Below are 16,879 nucleotides of genomic sequence, written 5' to 3'. Positions count from 1 at the left end.
TACTTTTATTTTCAATAACGTTAGCCAGATCTGTTGATGTGATTTAGGACCGAATATAAAATGAACAAAGCTTAGGATACAGGGTAACCATTTTGGACAACCAGAACGACTTTTCAGACTGCTTTCAGGTAAGTAGCAAAACTTTTTTTTTTTGCATTGGCGAGGCAATTGTTTTCCTCTGGTGAAAGCAGTGTTGTTTTACACTGACACTGCGATAAGGGAGCATTGATCAAATTTGCAACTTTGCTACTCCATTACCAGCAAACTGAACTTTGACCACGAACCTTTCAAAACACAACACAGCCAGTGAACTTACTTTACTTATCCTCTTCTTCCCTGGTGGAAAATAAGGCCTCGACCTGGCGACGCCAATCTTGGCGATCCTTTGCTACTTTTTGGGCTTCGCCCCATGTAAGGCCCATCTCTTCAAGCTCTGTCTGGACTGTTCTTTGCCAGGTTGTTTTGGGTCGTCCAGGCCTACGCCTCTCAGCAGGGGTCCACTGTAGTGATGTCTTTGGTATACCCCTCTGCTCCATTCTTAAAACGTGTCCCAACTATTTCAGGCGCCGGTGCTCGATTTCCAGTATGATGATGTAGCAGCCTGTGTATCAATAGAGCTCTTCATTCGACACTTTCTGCAGCCAAAAGATACAGCATGTCTTCTGTAAACACCCATTATGGAATGCACTGATCTTGTTCATATTTGACTTCACAACACGCCAGCACTCGGAGCCATAAAGGAGCACAGATTTGACATTACTATTATAGAGTCTAAGCTTGATCTTCAGGCTGTACTGCTTGGATTTCCACAAAGGCTGGAGTCATGCAAAGGCCCTGCGGGCCTTAGATAATCTAGATTGAATGTCTTTTGTGACTCCATTGTCCTTGCTAATGAGAATACCACAGCCAGTGAAACTGTTTATTATATGACGTGATACGAAGCGACTCATTTTGCTAATTGACAGCGCAGACAACTCATCTCATTATCTCTAGCCACTTTATCCTGTTCTACAGGGTCGCAGGCAAGCTGGAACCTATCCCAGTTGACTACGGGAGAAAGGCGGGGTACACCCTGGACAAGTTGCCAGGTCATCACAGGGCTGACATATAGACACAGACAACCATTCACACTCACATTCACACCTACGGTCAATTTAGAGTCCCCAGTTAACCTAATCTGCATGTCTTTGGACTGTGGGGGAAACCCATGCGGACACGAGGAGAACATGCAAACTCCGCACAGAAAGGCCCTCGTTGGCCACAGGGCTCGAACCCAGACCTTCTTGCTGTGAGGTGACAGCGCTAACCACTACACCACCGTGCTGCTGCAACCAGAGTATGATGAATAAAATTTCAGCTTGCCAAAACACAGAAAACGGGCAAGGTGGCCAGACAGCGTTGCCAGACGGTAAGCTATCTTGCAGCTTCGTTATTACTTGTCTAAACTGATCAGCTTCAGATTTTGCTGTTCTGTTACTGTCCTTAAAGGGCTGATGACACGAACATGACTCTATGCAATTTCTTAAATAAACTATACAACATGGCAAACATGTTAGATTTCTGTTATAATTACGTGAAAAGAAGGTGTTGTTACGCAAATATCCAACTTTTAATTGCACAGCGCAAGAAAACTGGGTCCGTGGCTCGCGGCCATGCTGTGACATCAGCAGGAGAACACGCTGCGGTTCACTGGCTGTTCTACTCTGGTTCTACTCAATGGAAATGGCGCATGAAAACACCGGTGAACTGTCTAGTGCTAGCTCTTCCTCTTCTGGGAGTCTAGAATTGTGTTGATCTCTTCCGAATAGAATCTATGATAGCCTACCCTCTTTACCCTTTGCCTCTCATTGCTAGGTGGCAGTTACATGAAAGCCGCAAGCTTTCACAAGCAAATACATGACTGATATCACGCCGACTTTATGATTACATTTATGATTATCATGTAGAATCTATAGCTCTGCGTACCTTTATCTTATGTCGTTTCACAACACATGTTCTGACAGGAGGACTATCTTTGGATCCGGCATAGCTACTAGTAGACCCCCTCTGGAATACTGGCGGTGTTGCCAGATTGGGAGGAATCCCGCCCAGTTGGGCGGTTTCAAGTGCATTTTGGTGGGTTTTGAACATATTTTGGGCTGGAAAACTTCAGCAGTATCTGTTGCCAGATACTGCTGACGTTTTCCAGCCCAAAATATGTTCAAAACCCACCAAAATGCACTTGAAACTGCTCAACTGGGCAGGAAACCTCCCAATCTGGCAACACTGTGTAGGCACTGCTGATGGTAGTAACACACGTTTGTGCTGAACTGAACACCCAAGAAATTCTTTTAAGCTGGGAAGGGTGTCAAAACAATCCAAATCGAAGTGTTCAGAGCACAGGACGGATGTTGGTGAGGGCTCCCACTTGTCACGAGTGCGCCTGACTTGCTTCACCCACTTCGCATGCAGCTCGGGATCTCTGGGAAACTTGAATAAACTTACCCCATCCTTGTAGGTTTTGGAGCAAAAGCCGGCAACACAATGCGAAGGCATAATAACTCATATATAATGATAATACTAATAATGACAAACTGAACACCTGCCGCATCAACAACAAACTGGTAAGTTAGGAGGAAGGTTCTTTCGCTGACGTCATATAGCTCCTCCTCCTCCTTCGTCTCCTGGGTGCTGCAGCCCTGTCAAATTTGCCCAAATAGCCGCGTTTTTTTTATCATAACTTGTAAAATAGGCGCCTTCGTGAATTAATATATGGATCATCGGGAATTACTTTTTATGTTATAAAACATCGCCAAAGATGTCAAAAACGTGTCATCAGCACTTTAAAACTGCATTGATAATGTAGCATTAGTAATCGTAGGTCATTAACTGGTGTTCCCCCCCCCCCCCCCCCCCAATACCAGCATTACCCAATGACCAGATGGCCTGTGTTTTGGCAGCTGATAGCTGGCTGGACGAAACCTGGATTTTCAGCAGACATATGGGTCAGATATGATAAATGGGGTGGTTAGACAAACCTGGCCTGAAAAAAAGGAGCTGTTGGGAGCTAAATGACAGTATTTTACAATTAAGGAGAAGTTTTTAGAACTTGTGACAGAAATAAACTCGAATGATGACCACAAAAGCTTTGAGAAAATGTTGCATGTGTTTGTCACTTTTGGCTTTCCATACTTTCCACTTCCCCATACTCACTCCTGTGCTGTCGTGAAAACACCTACATCCACGCGCAGCACGCAGTCGCCGAGGGGGCGGGGACAGGACCTGCGTCCAAGCTCTGTGATTGGTTGCGAGCCGGGTATAAAAAGCCGGCGCGCCTGTCAGAGCCTGAGTTCAGAGTAGAGTTTCAGAGAGTGAGGGGCGCTCGAGGAGACTCAAGTATTCCTGAGGTGATTCTGCAGATTTTTTTTTTAATGATTAAAATTAACAAATGAAGGAAAGAAGGTCGTGCCAGAAATCGTCCTTTCAGCCAGGAATGGACGCGAGTCAGAACGTTAAGTGTAAGATAGTGGTGGTGGGAGACAGTCAGTGTGGGAAAACAGCTTTACTTCATGTTTTTGCTAAGGACTGTTTCCCTGAGGTGAGTGAACAGAGGGTTTTAACACTTTTTTTTTTTTTTTTGAAAGTATAACGTTTAAAATGGCGTCGAGCGTTATTGTTAATTGTTAATATCTTTCTTCATGTGTAGAATTATGTTCCCACTGTGTTTGAGAATTACACAGCCAGTTTTGAGATTGACACTCAGAGGATTGAGCTCAGTCTGTGGGACACTTCAGGTAAGGGTTCATGTGTGACCTGGAAAAAAAAAAAAAACCACACACACACACACACACACACACACACACACAAATGAATTACCTGGCTATTTTAAAATGAATTTCTGTTGTTTTAAAGCTTTTTACAACTCGCACTCCTTAACATTTTTAAAGGAACCTTCCAGAAAGAAAGGGGTGCCAATATTTAAACCCCTCAAGCAGTTTGCATTAAACAAGTACCACCAGACTCACTGGAGGCTGTTTGTATGTTTACATGCACAAAATATTCTAGTTTTTGGTCTTATTCTGAAAAAGTGGTGAGTATTTGTTAACCTGTTTAATGTATGACATTAAATTGTGAATAAAAAAAAAAGTAATAGAAATGTGACTTTAGGAGTGGCTGGATGGAACTTTATTGATCCCTTTGGGAGGGTTCTGTCAGGGAAATTAAAATTCCAGCAGTGTCATGACAGAATAAATGGAGAATAGGAAATAAAGACATTATAGATAAATTATTAACGTATACAAATATGAAAAAAGTCCAGCAGGAGAGGTATTACACATTTTATATTGCTTTTTGTCAGGCTAGGCTACTGCTCCTTCCCGTCCTCCTGTTACCCCTCCAGAGAGGAGTTGTATAGTCTGATGGCGTGAGGGACAAAGGAGTTTGAGTCTGTTCGTCCTGCACTTGGGAAGGAGCATTCTGTCACTGAACAGGCTCCTCTGGTTGCTGATGACGGTGTGCAGAGGGTGACTGGGAGGGGGGTAGACTCTCTCAAATATAATGATTATAATCGTATCAAATTGAAATGGAAGGTTTTTTTTGGTCATGTGACCTTACATGAAAAGCAAATGGAAATGCTAACTTTCAGAAAGAGTGTTGTAAAGACTTGCAAGAGGAGAAACCTGACTAATCGCCTAACATCACTTGGGCTGTTCACGACTAAATTTCATTCATGAAATTGCTTCTGTTTTGTGCAAAGCTGTAATGAATTGCTGGATAATGTTCTTACTGCGCTGTTTACCTGGCTAATAAAAATGAATGAATGTTCCGCTAATATTTGCATGCAGCTCTGCGTACCCCGATTGTCGAGTTGGTTTGCATACAAAGCAAGAAGCCATGTGTTGCAAAAACTATTGTTAAAAACCCAATTTAGACGCATATTCCAAATGCCCTGTGTACATGTCTGAAGAAAGCACCTGAAACTGGAATAATCCTGGCATATCCTGCATGGGAAATGCTAACTTCGGAATAAGGCAAAACTTGGGATGTGCTGCTTACATGAACTGTCAGATTCTGAATACCATCATGTTTGGAATAATGGTGGAATCAGTGTGCATGTAAAGGGTGTACAGACACCAGTGGGTTAATTTCTCATCTTATTTATATAAACAAAAAAAAACACCAAGCACAGTGAAATTCATCCTCTGAATTTAACCCATCTGAAGCAGTGAACGCACCCAGAGCAGTGGGCAGCCACACCAGAACGCCTGGGGAGCAGTCAGGGGTTTGGTACCTTGCTCAAGGGCACTTCAGCCAAAGGCTGCCCCATGTTAACCTAACTGCATGTCTTTGGACTGTGGGGAAAACTGGAGTACCCAGAGGAAACCCACGCAGACCTGGGGAGAACATGCAAACTCCACACGGAGAGGCCCTCACTGGCCACTGGGCTTGAACCCAGAACCTTCTTGCTGTGAGGTGACAGTGCTAACCACTACACCACCATGTCGGTAGTAAACCGTGACGTGCGTGTGTAAAACTGTCACCATTTTGCTTTATGCAAATCTATTACCTACTAGTGTCTCTCTCTTAGCCTTTTCCAAATTTGGTTTACCTTTTTTATTGATATCATTTTAGTTATCATGGCAAGCCTCAAGGCATCTTGCTATGAAGCATTAGGGATTGATCCTGATTATCTCTGAACCTCCGCTTGTCTTGACTTGTCCGAGGTGTGAATACGGGCCCTCAGCGCTGACTTGCATGTTGAGGAAGGGTTTCTTTGGCTGGTGGAACATGTGACGTGCTCGCCTGAAGCTGATTTGGTGCCATTGTGACCAAGACATGAAACTTCGGGGTGAAGCCTAAACAATATGACAAACTCACTGTGTTTTTGTGACCATGCTTGTGATGAGCCTTGATCATGATTGAGGACAGTCATTGTCTGTCTTTAACAGTTGGAGAATCTCAATTGTACAATCTGACACGGTCTGTTTATAGAATTCGGCTGAGATTTTATCGGGAGCATCTCAGTGTAACGAATAACTTTTTAAATCACATGACTTTGTACATGGGCGGCACGGTGGTGTAGTGGTTAGCGCTGTCACCTCACAGCAAGAAGGTCCGGGTTCAAGCCCCGTGGCCGGCGAGGGCCTTTCTGTGCGGAGTTTGCATGTTCTCCCCGTGTCCACGTGGGTTTCCTCCGGGTGCTCCGGTTTCCCCCACAGTCCAAAGACATGCAGGTTAGGTTAACTGGTGACTCTAAGGCCAAGTTTACATTAGACCGTGTCTGTCTCGTTTTCTTCGCGGATGCACTGTCCGTTTACATTAAAACGCCGGGAAACGGGAATCCGCCAGGGTCCACGTATTCAATCTAGATCGTGTCTGGTCTGGTGCTGTGTAAACATTGAGATACGCGGATACGCTGTGCTGAGCTCTAGCTGGCGTCGTCATTGGACAACGTCACTGTGACATCCACCTTCCTGATTCGCTGGCGTTGGTCATGTGACGCGACTGCTGAAAAATGGCGCGGCCTTCCGCCTTGTATCACCTTTCATTAAAGAGTACAAAAGTATGAAAATACTGCAAATACTGATGCAAATACTGCCCATTGTGTAGTTATGATTGTCTTTAGGCTTGCCATCCTTCCACTTGCAAGTGGTAAGTGACGCGCATGCCTGACATGCACTGAGAGCACACACAGCAGCTCAGTCCCAAATCACTGCTCGTGTGCTCCACTCGCGCGCTCTGTGAGCTGCGCAGGGCCGGAGTGCGCACCCTCCAGAGGGCACTCGCTGTTCAGGGCGGAGTGATTTGGAGCGCAGGATGCCTGCGGAACCGAGCGTATCTGTGTATTGGCGTTGCTGTGTGCACACTAATCGTTTTAAAAACATTAATCTGATGATCCGCTGATACGGTCTAATGTAAACCCCACCTAAATTGACCGTAGGTGTGAGTGTGAATGGTTGTGTCTGTGTCAGCCCTGTGATGACCTGGCGACTTGTCCAGGGTGTACCCCGCCTTTCGCCCGTAGTCAGCTGGGATAGGCTCCAGCTTGCCTGCGATAAAGCGGCTAGAGATAATGAGATGAGACTTTGTACATGAACATCCAGTGCTTCTTGGACTTTTTTTTTTTTTTTTTTAGAACAGTTACACAGAAGCAGGAACAGCTGATCCCGCACCCACTGTGCTAACACAACACACACACCCCACCACGCCCTTTGTGTGGAAATGCTGAGAAATTGTACTGACATGCTTATTAGGGAGTGTGGAGAGGGAGAAACCGCAGCACCGTCACTTCTGAGCTCATGTGAAAAGAGCTGCACCGTCTCCTGAGAATCACTTCTGCTTACCTCAAAATCCACTAAGCAGTGACGATGGGACTTCTCTTTTAAAGCACAGCATCGGAAACTGCATTCCAGGAGCGTGGTGATTTATTTGTGGAAATGTTGCACTACCTGGGAGGCGCCTGTCTGTGTGTCTGGGTTTGAGTAGTGTGCTTGATCCAGTGGTCTGTAAGCAATTACCTCGTTCCTGCTGATCTGTTTCTCTTCCAGCGAAGGAAAGGCTGGAATTTGGCATGAAGTGCTCTGGGTAATTTCTGCAGGATTGCAGTTTGACTCACCGTACAACTTCGTGTGCGTACACGAGTTTTCAAGGCCAAGCTTTAATTAATGCCCCGTCTACGTCTGCCACGTATCCGTGTACCTTTCACATCATGAGTGTGGTGTTAATGCAGAGTGAGGGAGCTAAAGGTGGAACCAGAAAGAGAAGCTGTGAGACAGGATGGGTGGCAGATACGCACACACTTGTAAATGTGTTGCTGGAGAGTACAAAGTTGCAGGATTACACAATTCCGGGCTGTATATGTGAAATGATTGTGGTTTAAATTGGGATGAGGAAGTTTATTTAAATATTACATTCTTGAGTCTGTATTGAGGGAACAGCAAACAAATTGTAAATTACTTTTATTATATTTATACATCATGAGACTTCGTTTCCTTCCACAGTCCAAAAACATGTGACTTAGCTCCAGTTTCCCCCAAGACCCTGACAGGTAAAGTGTTGTAGATAATGGCTGGACAGACTTTTTTTTTTTTGGATAGTCTTATCTCAAACACTTATTTTTAACCCTTTTATATTTCAGCAGAACATGTTTGGGAACAAATTCTCCTGTTTATTACTTAGCAGCAGTAAATGGTCATTCCCTCACCAGCTTCCCCCACCTTCCACAGCTTGTCATGTTGAGAAACTAAAAAGCGCAAAGAACGTCATGTTAGAACATTAATCAGCACCTTCTGACTTTTAAATTGCTGTGAAGCAGGCCTGAATGAAGAACAGCTTTTTTGGTTTTAAATTACTTTTTTTGTCTCTTCTGGTTGTTCTCATGACTGCAGTTTTGTTGTCACACAAGACATTTCATGATCTAATAAATGAAGTGGCTGAATTGGGCTGTTGCTTGGTACCAACAACCATTTACACCAATTCATGCCTGGTCTCCTTCAGTTCTTTGACTTAAGTTTCCATCGTGTGTTGATCTGGAGTCCAGCAGTCCAGGCTGCGCTTGTCTTGGTGTGACCCTTTTGTCATTTAAAGTCTGAAGACCAGACTTCTGGTATCTTCCCCATTTAGCAGGCCAGTAGTGATCCTTTTACATCAGTAAGCATGTCTGATTGATGAATAGCAGGTTTCTGAAAGGTCGATTAATTTCGCATTCTGACCAGGCGGCTTGTACAAAATTTTTCCAAAGGCCTCCACGATCAGGCGTGTTGAAGTCATAAGTCAAGGGAGTGACGCCTAAACCGTGCATCCTTCATGTAGAAGACGGGTTTTTGTGCGTTTTTATTCCTGTCTGAGGCAAGAGACTGAAATTGGCACCTTTTGGATGTTTTTGAATTCTGTCTGCAGGCCTAATGGTCAGTCTCTCCTGTCTTTGCCACTCTGGGTTTCTTCTCTCTAGATCAACAAGCCTCTTATTGATGAAGGGAGTCAACCCTGATAGTCAAAAAGACCAGGGGCTAAACATCCAGGCTTTGAAGAGTGCCTGTCCACCAGCAGCACTAATCAATACGCACACGTGTGCACACATCCTGCTGGTTCATGTACTGAGGTGCCTTTTGTCTTTGTGTTATCTGAGGGTCAGATAATGAGCTCAAGCATGCAGTATGGTACTCATTAGGGCTGTAAACTCCGCCATTTGGCTTGACTGCACATGCTGCTGAACGCTCTTAATAATGGCTGTTTGGTTTGCTGCCTTTTCAGAAGCGTGTTGAAGTGCTTAAATGATCATCCTGATGGCTCTCATGAAGCAATGGTTAGATCTGAGCTTCAATATCCTATGATGGGGACTTGGCTTTATTAAGGATGATTTGAGTGAGTGCTGTTTTGCCCAGAGATACCAGGTAATGAAAGGCAGCTGTCTTGAGAGCTGATGTAAGCAGTAGCACTTTGGCCAAAACATCCTTCACAATGAGATGTTTTTGATAAATCAAGCATTTGCAGGTAAACAAATATCACGTGCCCTGCTACCAAGTACTATGAAATGACAAGCCGTTTACTTTTGTAAGCTGCTATTAAGAGTAGGCAGGTATAATGTGTACATGTCCACACACAAACCTAATCTTAGGTACGCAGACTGGAGCTCAGAGATGCCAGGAACAGGCGAGGTCCTCAGTCTGATCCAGACACTCATGCCTTACATTCCACAGACGAAAGGTTCCTACAAAGCGCCCATTGTGAAAATAAAGCTTGGGAATGGCAACCAGGGAGTCATATGAATGCTTATTTCCGTTGAGAGGATTCATACCTCGTTATCCTGATCGGAAATCGGGTTGGAGCAGCTCCTGCATAACTGTGGCGTTCCAACACATTCTTTTCTTTTCTTTTTGGCCATGTTTCATACAAATCTCAGCGTGTGAAGCATACATTTCCTTTCAAGACAAAAGATGTCCAGACTTTTTTAAATAAATCTTTTGAAATGTCTGATTATGGAAACGCATGATTTGCCACAGGGGTGTGTGACACCCTGGCCAGAGGTGGGTTTTTTTTTTTTTAAAATGCACACAAGCAGCTGGACATTCCACAGAATGAAAACTGAGAGCAGGAGGATGGGGGGTTCCATGTGTGAGCAAGATGGATATATATGGTCTTGTGTACAGCTGTGCATGTGTGTGAATAGGACATGTCCTGAGGCTAGTTGTAACCGGAGTCACTGCAGCATCTCATTAAGCGTTGGAAGCTAAGGGATTTCCTCTACACCAGCAAGTCGTCAAAAGGTCATACATTAATGCATATCTAATGTAAACGTGCACTGCACATACCTAAACCGAGACCTGCTTACACCACCTCCTACAGAGTTGAATATATTGGTTGTACACGAACAAAATATTAACCAAACCCTTCATACAAGGGGAGTTTTTGGAGGTTTTTTTTTTTTTTTAAAGGTGCTTTCCTCAGAGGATCACCCAAAAGATGATCCTAAGGTTTCCTGACTCCTGTTTGTAGACACTAGGAGACTCTTTATCTCTCTCTGCCTGGTGTTTACAGAGATTAGAAGGACTTTGGGAAATGTTTATGGGGCCAATGCTTGTGGTTTTTGGTTTGTTCCTTTCCTCTTTTTGTATAGTTTGCCATGATCTCTATGGTCACTAGTTCGTTTACTCACCATTTCAAACAAAATGATTTCACACGGAAGGTGGGCAGAGAACCTATCAGATTTTAACCTTCAAGATCCTGAAGGTTGCGGCTAGAAAAGTGTACAAAAGATGATCAGTCTGTATCCTGTGGGCGGGGCTTCTGCAGCTGAGCCTAGGATAAAGTGGCTTCCCTTTAGACCTCGTATTGATCACACGACTTGTCCGCTTCCCCCACCGTGTGTTCAGAAAAGACCTCCCATGTGTCGCACTGGACACACAAACGAAATGCCTCAGATTCCTGGCTGAGAGCTGTACGTGTGGGAAACAGAGAACCCCTGCACCCAAAGGATTTTAATGGACTGCAGCCAATATTTCATTAAACTGTCATTTCATTAAACATAAACCTGAGTGGCCTTCATTTTGGATATTGTGTATGCTAAATCCAACACAGTGCATTCGCAGCACGTACGTCTTATAACGGAAAAGGATGTTCTTTAAAAAGCAGCATTTTCCTCCTCCGTCTTAACATCGTATACGCTTCAGTTCCAGTTCTAATCAGATTTTAATTCCTGAGTGTTTTTTATACACATGTTGGCTCAACTTTAGTTTTTCTTTGTGGTCCAGGCTCCCCATACTATGATAACGTGAGGCCACTGTCATACCCCGACTCAGACGCCGTCATCATCTGCTTTGACATCAGTCGCCCAGAGACACTGGACAGTGTTCTTAAAAAGGTGTGTATCATTTTAAATTGAATGTTATGTTTAGTAAAGACTGAGAACGCAAGAGCTCATTCAGATAATGAGATGGGTCAGCTTTATTTACTCTTATTTTGTTAGGTGTGTTGGTTTCACTCCCTGTTTTATCTGAACACAACGTGAGTGTTCTGGAATGTTAGAAAGCATCCTGACTGCTGGGAAAAGAGTTGCTGCAAAAAGACTCTGCAGTTTAAAACCGCTTCCCATCCCACAGAGGACACCTAATCCCAGTAAAATGCCCAGGGTGGGATGTGGGAAGCAGACCCCCACACAACAAAATGTCTCTTCACTGACTTATTTGAGAATGTACGGTGTCAACAAGTAATGCATTTTTTTTCCCTTAACCCCTCGGAGCTCTGGGAGAAGGTTGAAATCAGGGTGTGGCTTTTCAGTTCAGCCAGAGAGTACACAACGAGTCTAATTCACATCCGAAGTCCTCGATGTGTATATTCTTGTTCGCATGGCAGCTAACAAATATTGAAGTGGCTTTCTAAGGCATTCCACTGCAGTCAAGAGCATTAAAAGCTGACCGATTTTCTCCTGAAGTTATACTATGAGAAGAAGAAACTGATCCCAGGTCTGAGCAACATGGCAGTGCCAAAGGATCATGGGAAAGGGAACAAGGAAGGTGCTCATGTTCCTGAGGGAACAATCGGCTGTGTGTGTCCTAGTGAACCGGATCCTGGCGACCACAGTAGAGAGAAATGCTGCAGCGTTGCATTATCGGAGATTTAAACCCTCTGGTTTACTTACACTCTCACACACCAGCCTGTTTGTGGAAAAGAATGTGGATCACCTGTGAGACTGAAAGCAGAGAGATCAAGAAATAGACCCGGAGAAGGATTTAAACTACCTACTGAGAAGTGGGAGCGTGTACAATCTAGGAAGAGAGGGTTCAAATAAATTGTAATGAAGCTCTGGGAAAATGCTCTTAAAGCCGTTCCTTCGGTGCTTCATAGATTTTTTTTTTTTTTTTTTTTTCTGGCTTCCATGGAGATTATGGTTTGCTTTGTTCTCTCCTCTGTTAGTGGAAAGGGGAGATCCAGGAGTTCTGCCCCAACACGAAGATGCTGCTCGTTGGCTGCAAGTCAGACCTGAGAACCGACCTCAGCACGTTAGTGGAGCTGTCCAATCACAGACAGATGCCAGTATCGTATGATCAGGTGAGACCCCAACACTGATGCAAGTGTCTTCCCCCCCCCCCCCCCCCAGACTGCAGTTCCAATATAAACACTGCAGCAGTGAACACAAGAGAGCACGTCTTTCCCCCCTGATAGGTTTCTATCTGCATCCTTAATTCCATGATCTCATTCTGGTTTATAATGAAAGTCATTTTGAAAGTAATTATGATCTTAAAGATTATGACCAAGATATCTGATGAAAGCTGTGTGAGAAATTGAGTGTTTTGAGCCAAATGAGACCGTTGATCCCAGATCAAATGCTCAGCCATCAACGATATCGAAATGAATAAATCTTTACCTTCTGGCTGTATAGTTTTTATATCCTGATGAGGCTAAAATGCTCGAAATAGTATCTTTGTGTAAATAGTTGAGGGAAAATCAGTGTTTTGAATAAAAAGGGCATTAACAAGAGTCTCAAACCACACTGTTGTACTAAAAAGTTAATTGTATTTAGTAGAGTAATGTGCACTTTTGGATGTTTTTGTGACTGGCTGTAATGGAATACACACTGATTTAACTCCTCCCGCTCTCTTCTTAAGCCACATAAGATGAACAAAATATTTGGATGGTGAAATAAACATTTTCTTTCTCTCTCAGGGTTCTGCGATGGCGAAACAGATCTCTGCTCCATACATCGAGTGTTCGGCGCTGCAGTCGGAGAACAGCGTGCGGGACATTTTCCATGTGGCGACGCTCGCCTGTGTCAACAAGAACAACAAAACTGTCAAACGCAACAAGTCCACGCGCTCAGCCAAACGCATTTCACACATGCCTGGTAGGCCTGACCTGGCTGCCGTGGCAACGGACTTCCGCAAGGACAAAGCCAAGAGTTGCACAGTCATGTGATCTCTGAGAATTCTGGGACATGTGGGTGGAGAAACAGTGGGAGAAGGGGGATACAAGTGGGGGTTAAAAAATAGAAAAGGAAATGAAGAGTGTAGAAGGGGGAGCGGGATCCTTTTTCCTCTCCTGGTTTGCAATGCTGTGTTCAACTGTTCCACTTCCTGTAACCTGACAGTAAGTGGAAACTGTCCTAAAGCCATGCCTCACCCATGCTCCCTCTAACCGCATCCCTTTAGAGGAAGTGTGCACCCTCTAACCCAGCAAGAGGCCGTGCTTCCAAGTCCTAAAAGAAACACCCTTCCTGATGGGAAGCGAAACGGGAACTTGTGGCTTCAGCAGAAAATATGAAGAGGAATCGGCATCAGAGCTGAACTGCTATAGAGACGTCTTCGCTTCACTTTGTCTTTTTCATGACCAAGAGAGACCTCAAGGTTGTGGTGTAAACAGCTCCTGAAGAGCACTGAGCGAGGAGGAGCAAGTGGCTTTGAGGAAGGAAGCTGAATGTTGGCATGAGAATGTTTGTGTCTCTCGTTACTGAAGATGGCATGGAGCAGAAGAGAAATAACTGCATCACTGTGCTTTTGAGTCACTTCTCTTTTTGCATGGCTGCTTATCCAGATGTTTGCTCTCCTTGTAGCTGAGCTCAGCTAAAATTCCTGAGCACACTGTCACCATGGGTACACCACTTCTCCAACCCATAAATATAATATAAAGAGGATTTGAGTTAGTTTCTAACTCTGGCAGTGTGGTTCGGATGAAATAATTCACCCCACAGACTGGGTCAGGGAAGGGTTACTTTAAGTGCCTGTTTAATGGGTGCTTCAGGTGAAAATTCAGAAATGAATGCAGAACAACATACTTGAGAGATTATAAAAAGATTGGAAAAATGGCTTAATTTTTTGAAAACTGGCCTAATATTCTGTATTGGGCTCACGTGGTCCCAAATGGGCCTCATTAACAAATGAGGTCAAGTCTGTCTGCGCCGCCGCCCCCCCCCCCCCCCCCCCCCAAAAAAAAAAATTACATGGAAATTGGCAGGCACGTAGATGGTTATATACTGAATACAAAGTAGTAAATTGAGATTTAATTAGTATTATGCTAATTGGGTAAAAAGTTAAATCGGTAATCTTAATAAAAAAGTAATAAAATTATTTCTAATGCCCTCTTTGTGCTCTGTAGGCCTTTGTATTTCTCAAAAGTAGGGCCTGCAGTGTTTTTATATTAAAGAATATAAATAATATCCACAGCTTTCAAGGACAACCTCGAAAAAACTGATCCACATCCAATAAACAATTCCAATTAATTAACTCGTGTTTCTGACTTTTTTAAATATCATTCCGACCACTAAGATCTCTATTTTTCATCAAAACTAGTTATTTTCGATGTTCTTTATTGACATGAATCTGTTTTGATTTGAAAATAAGTAGGTAAAGCTATGAAAACTCAAGAGTCTCCTGTGAAGCAGTGAGAACTACAGAACATCACTGCAAGTTATCTGATTGACTTTCACGAGTAATCCAGTTGGAAACCAGTCGAGAGAGAGCCTGACTGCTTTCCCAGGACTCAAAAAGCACCGGGAGTTTCCCGATGTCACGCAAGCAGAGTGGATCCTGTTGTACCAACTTCAACCTGCCGTTACTCCCAAAGTACTAAACAGATCTTAATGAGAGATTTCTTTGGATTATAAGCTTTTTAATTATAAATATTCAAGAGTTAAGCAATGATAGGTTTGTAAACTTAGCTGAGCGTCTGCAAGCACAACTTTCACAGCACAGCCAGCGAGCGTCTGATATGTCTACTGTTAACAAATTTGCCAAAATAAGCAAGCAGCCGTCATGTTCTGTCTTCAAAACAGAATGTATGGGATATGTGTTACTGATGTTTTCTGAAGACCATAATTACTCTTACAGCTTTAGACAGCTGGCATTTTGTTTTATGTATTTAATATTGTCTAACTGATCATTGGCACATGTCTGATCCTGTATTCCAACTAGCAAGTGTTGAGTAGGTGAAGGTTCACTTCCTAAGCAAGTTCATGACCCAGCCCAGCGAGTGACTGGAGTTGAGCACTTCAGATAAAGCTGAATGACTGACCGGTACTGTAAATTCCTCGTATCAGTATTGCAGCACAGGCTGTCCAACGCCCCTCAGTTTTCTCTTTAACATGACGAGCAGTGGTTTGTGTTTTTTTTGTTTCTTGAGTCTGGTGAAGGAATGACTGTATAGCTGCTGTAATGCAAGTGATAACAGGAATGATCATGTTCTTTAGTTACATTTAAACATTGACTATTTGTTAGAGAATATCAAATTGCTTCAGGATGTGGTGGTGTTGGAAAATGATCAGCAACTGCGATGCATCAGGCTGCATGATCATGCCACTCTGAGTTACCTATGATTGCACACTCCTCCTGTGGTGTTTTTATTCCTTATTTAAAAGGCATTTAAATAGAAACACTAATGTGGCTGGTGTTTGAGTGGAACTTGCCCATAAGGCAACTGAGGGTGACCTCAGCAAATTGTCACTTGCTAATTAACATGGCTTTAATTATAACCCATAACTAACAGTTATTACACAAGTCTAGCGGTTCTGATGAATAATTACGCTGTATGGCAGGTTAACTGTTCCAGAACCTTCCTTTTCACCAGCAGCTAAAGGGATCTGTTGATGACTGACTGACTGGTTTATGGTGGTTTGAGTTTAAAAACATTTTGGTTTTGTCTGTCTAGTGTGTGTGGAGAGTGGGGGGTGTGAAACGGTTTATTTGTACTCTGTGGTACACTATGCAGATGATTCACTAAAAGTGATGGAGGTGAAGTGTCGTGTTGTCTGACTGAAGACAGGACGTGCATCCAGTTTAAATCCAGTTTTTTGCAGGTCTGTAGTTGCACTTTTGAGTTTGATCTTTTTACAGATTTTTTTTTTTTTTTTTTAAATGCATTTCTTGTCTTTAAAGACCTTTAGGCAGGTTTCCTGTCTCTTCACATAGGCAGTATTAATGTCTCCCCTTTTCTATTTAAGTGTTAGACTGTGTAGTTGCTGGAAAATTAAGCAATTTTTTTTTTTCAAATTTAATTGTATGTTCTGTTGTCCGCATTAATATTTATTGAATTCTTTTTTGCCGTAATGTATAATAAATATAAAAACAAATTAAAGGCATTTTGATATTATGACTGTCTGCTTCACTGCTTTTGTTTCACTCCATTGGGTAAGGATGTTGCACCTGATACAACAAATGACTGTACAGTCAAACCCAGATGTCTAAACATATGACCGAGACCCTCGGAGTTTCACTGGGGGTGAGTGAGTGGAGGCTTTCTGCCAGTAATATACTCTGAAAGCTCCAGTTAAAAAAAACACAAGCACGTTTTACAAACTTCTTTATATTTTGTCTAATTTCTAACTTTAGCTGTGTGTCTGTTTGCAAAGGTTGAAGATGTTGAGTAAGGGGGATATTTTAACAAGTACGAAGTCTGCTTAAAGATGTCCCGAGCC

At 43.3% G+C, this 16,879-nt stretch overlaps 1 protein-coding gene across 1 annotated transcript; it reads left to right on the top strand.

Moving 5' to 3' along the window:
• Positions 1-3,341: 3,341 nt before the first annotated feature.
• On the top strand, positions 3,342-16,554 carry rnd3a (Rho family GTPase 3a). The gene is made up of 5 exons (XM_060911737.1): positions 3,342-3,577; positions 3,686-3,773; positions 11,229-11,338; positions 12,391-12,525; positions 13,141-16,554. The coding sequence occupies exons 1-5, from the start codon at positions 3,428-3,430 to the stop codon at positions 13,387-13,389; spliced, it is 732 nt and encodes a 243-aa protein (XP_060767720.1). The 5' UTR covers positions 3,342-3,427; the 3' UTR covers positions 13,390-16,554.
• Positions 16,555-16,879: the final 325 nt, after the last annotated feature.

This window comes from Neoarius graeffei, chromosome 27, assembly GCF_027579695.1.
Source record: "Neoarius graeffei isolate fNeoGra1 chromosome 27, fNeoGra1.pri, whole genome shotgun sequence".
NCBI classification, from domain to species: Eukaryota; Metazoa; Chordata; class Actinopteri; order Siluriformes; family Ariidae; genus Neoarius; species Neoarius graeffei.
This window is presented reverse-complemented; position numbering and strand designations above follow the sequence as displayed.

What these genes read in the sequence shown, in the direction of transcription:
- rnd3a (XM_060911737.1), top strand. Translation starts at nt 3,428, where the DNA reads ATGAAGGAAAGAAGGTCGTGCCAGAAATCGTCCTTTCAGCCAGGAATG. An exon ending in CTAAGGACTGTTTCCCTGAG is followed by an intron (nt 3,578 to 3,685) that starts GTGAGTGAACAG and finishes CTTCATGTGTAG; the next exon opens with AATTATGTTCCCACTGTGTT. An exon ending in TGCCAGTATCGTATGATCAG is followed by an intron (nt 12,526 to 13,140) that starts GTGAGACCCCAA and finishes TTTCTCTCTCAG; the next exon opens with GGTTCTGCGATGGCGAAACA.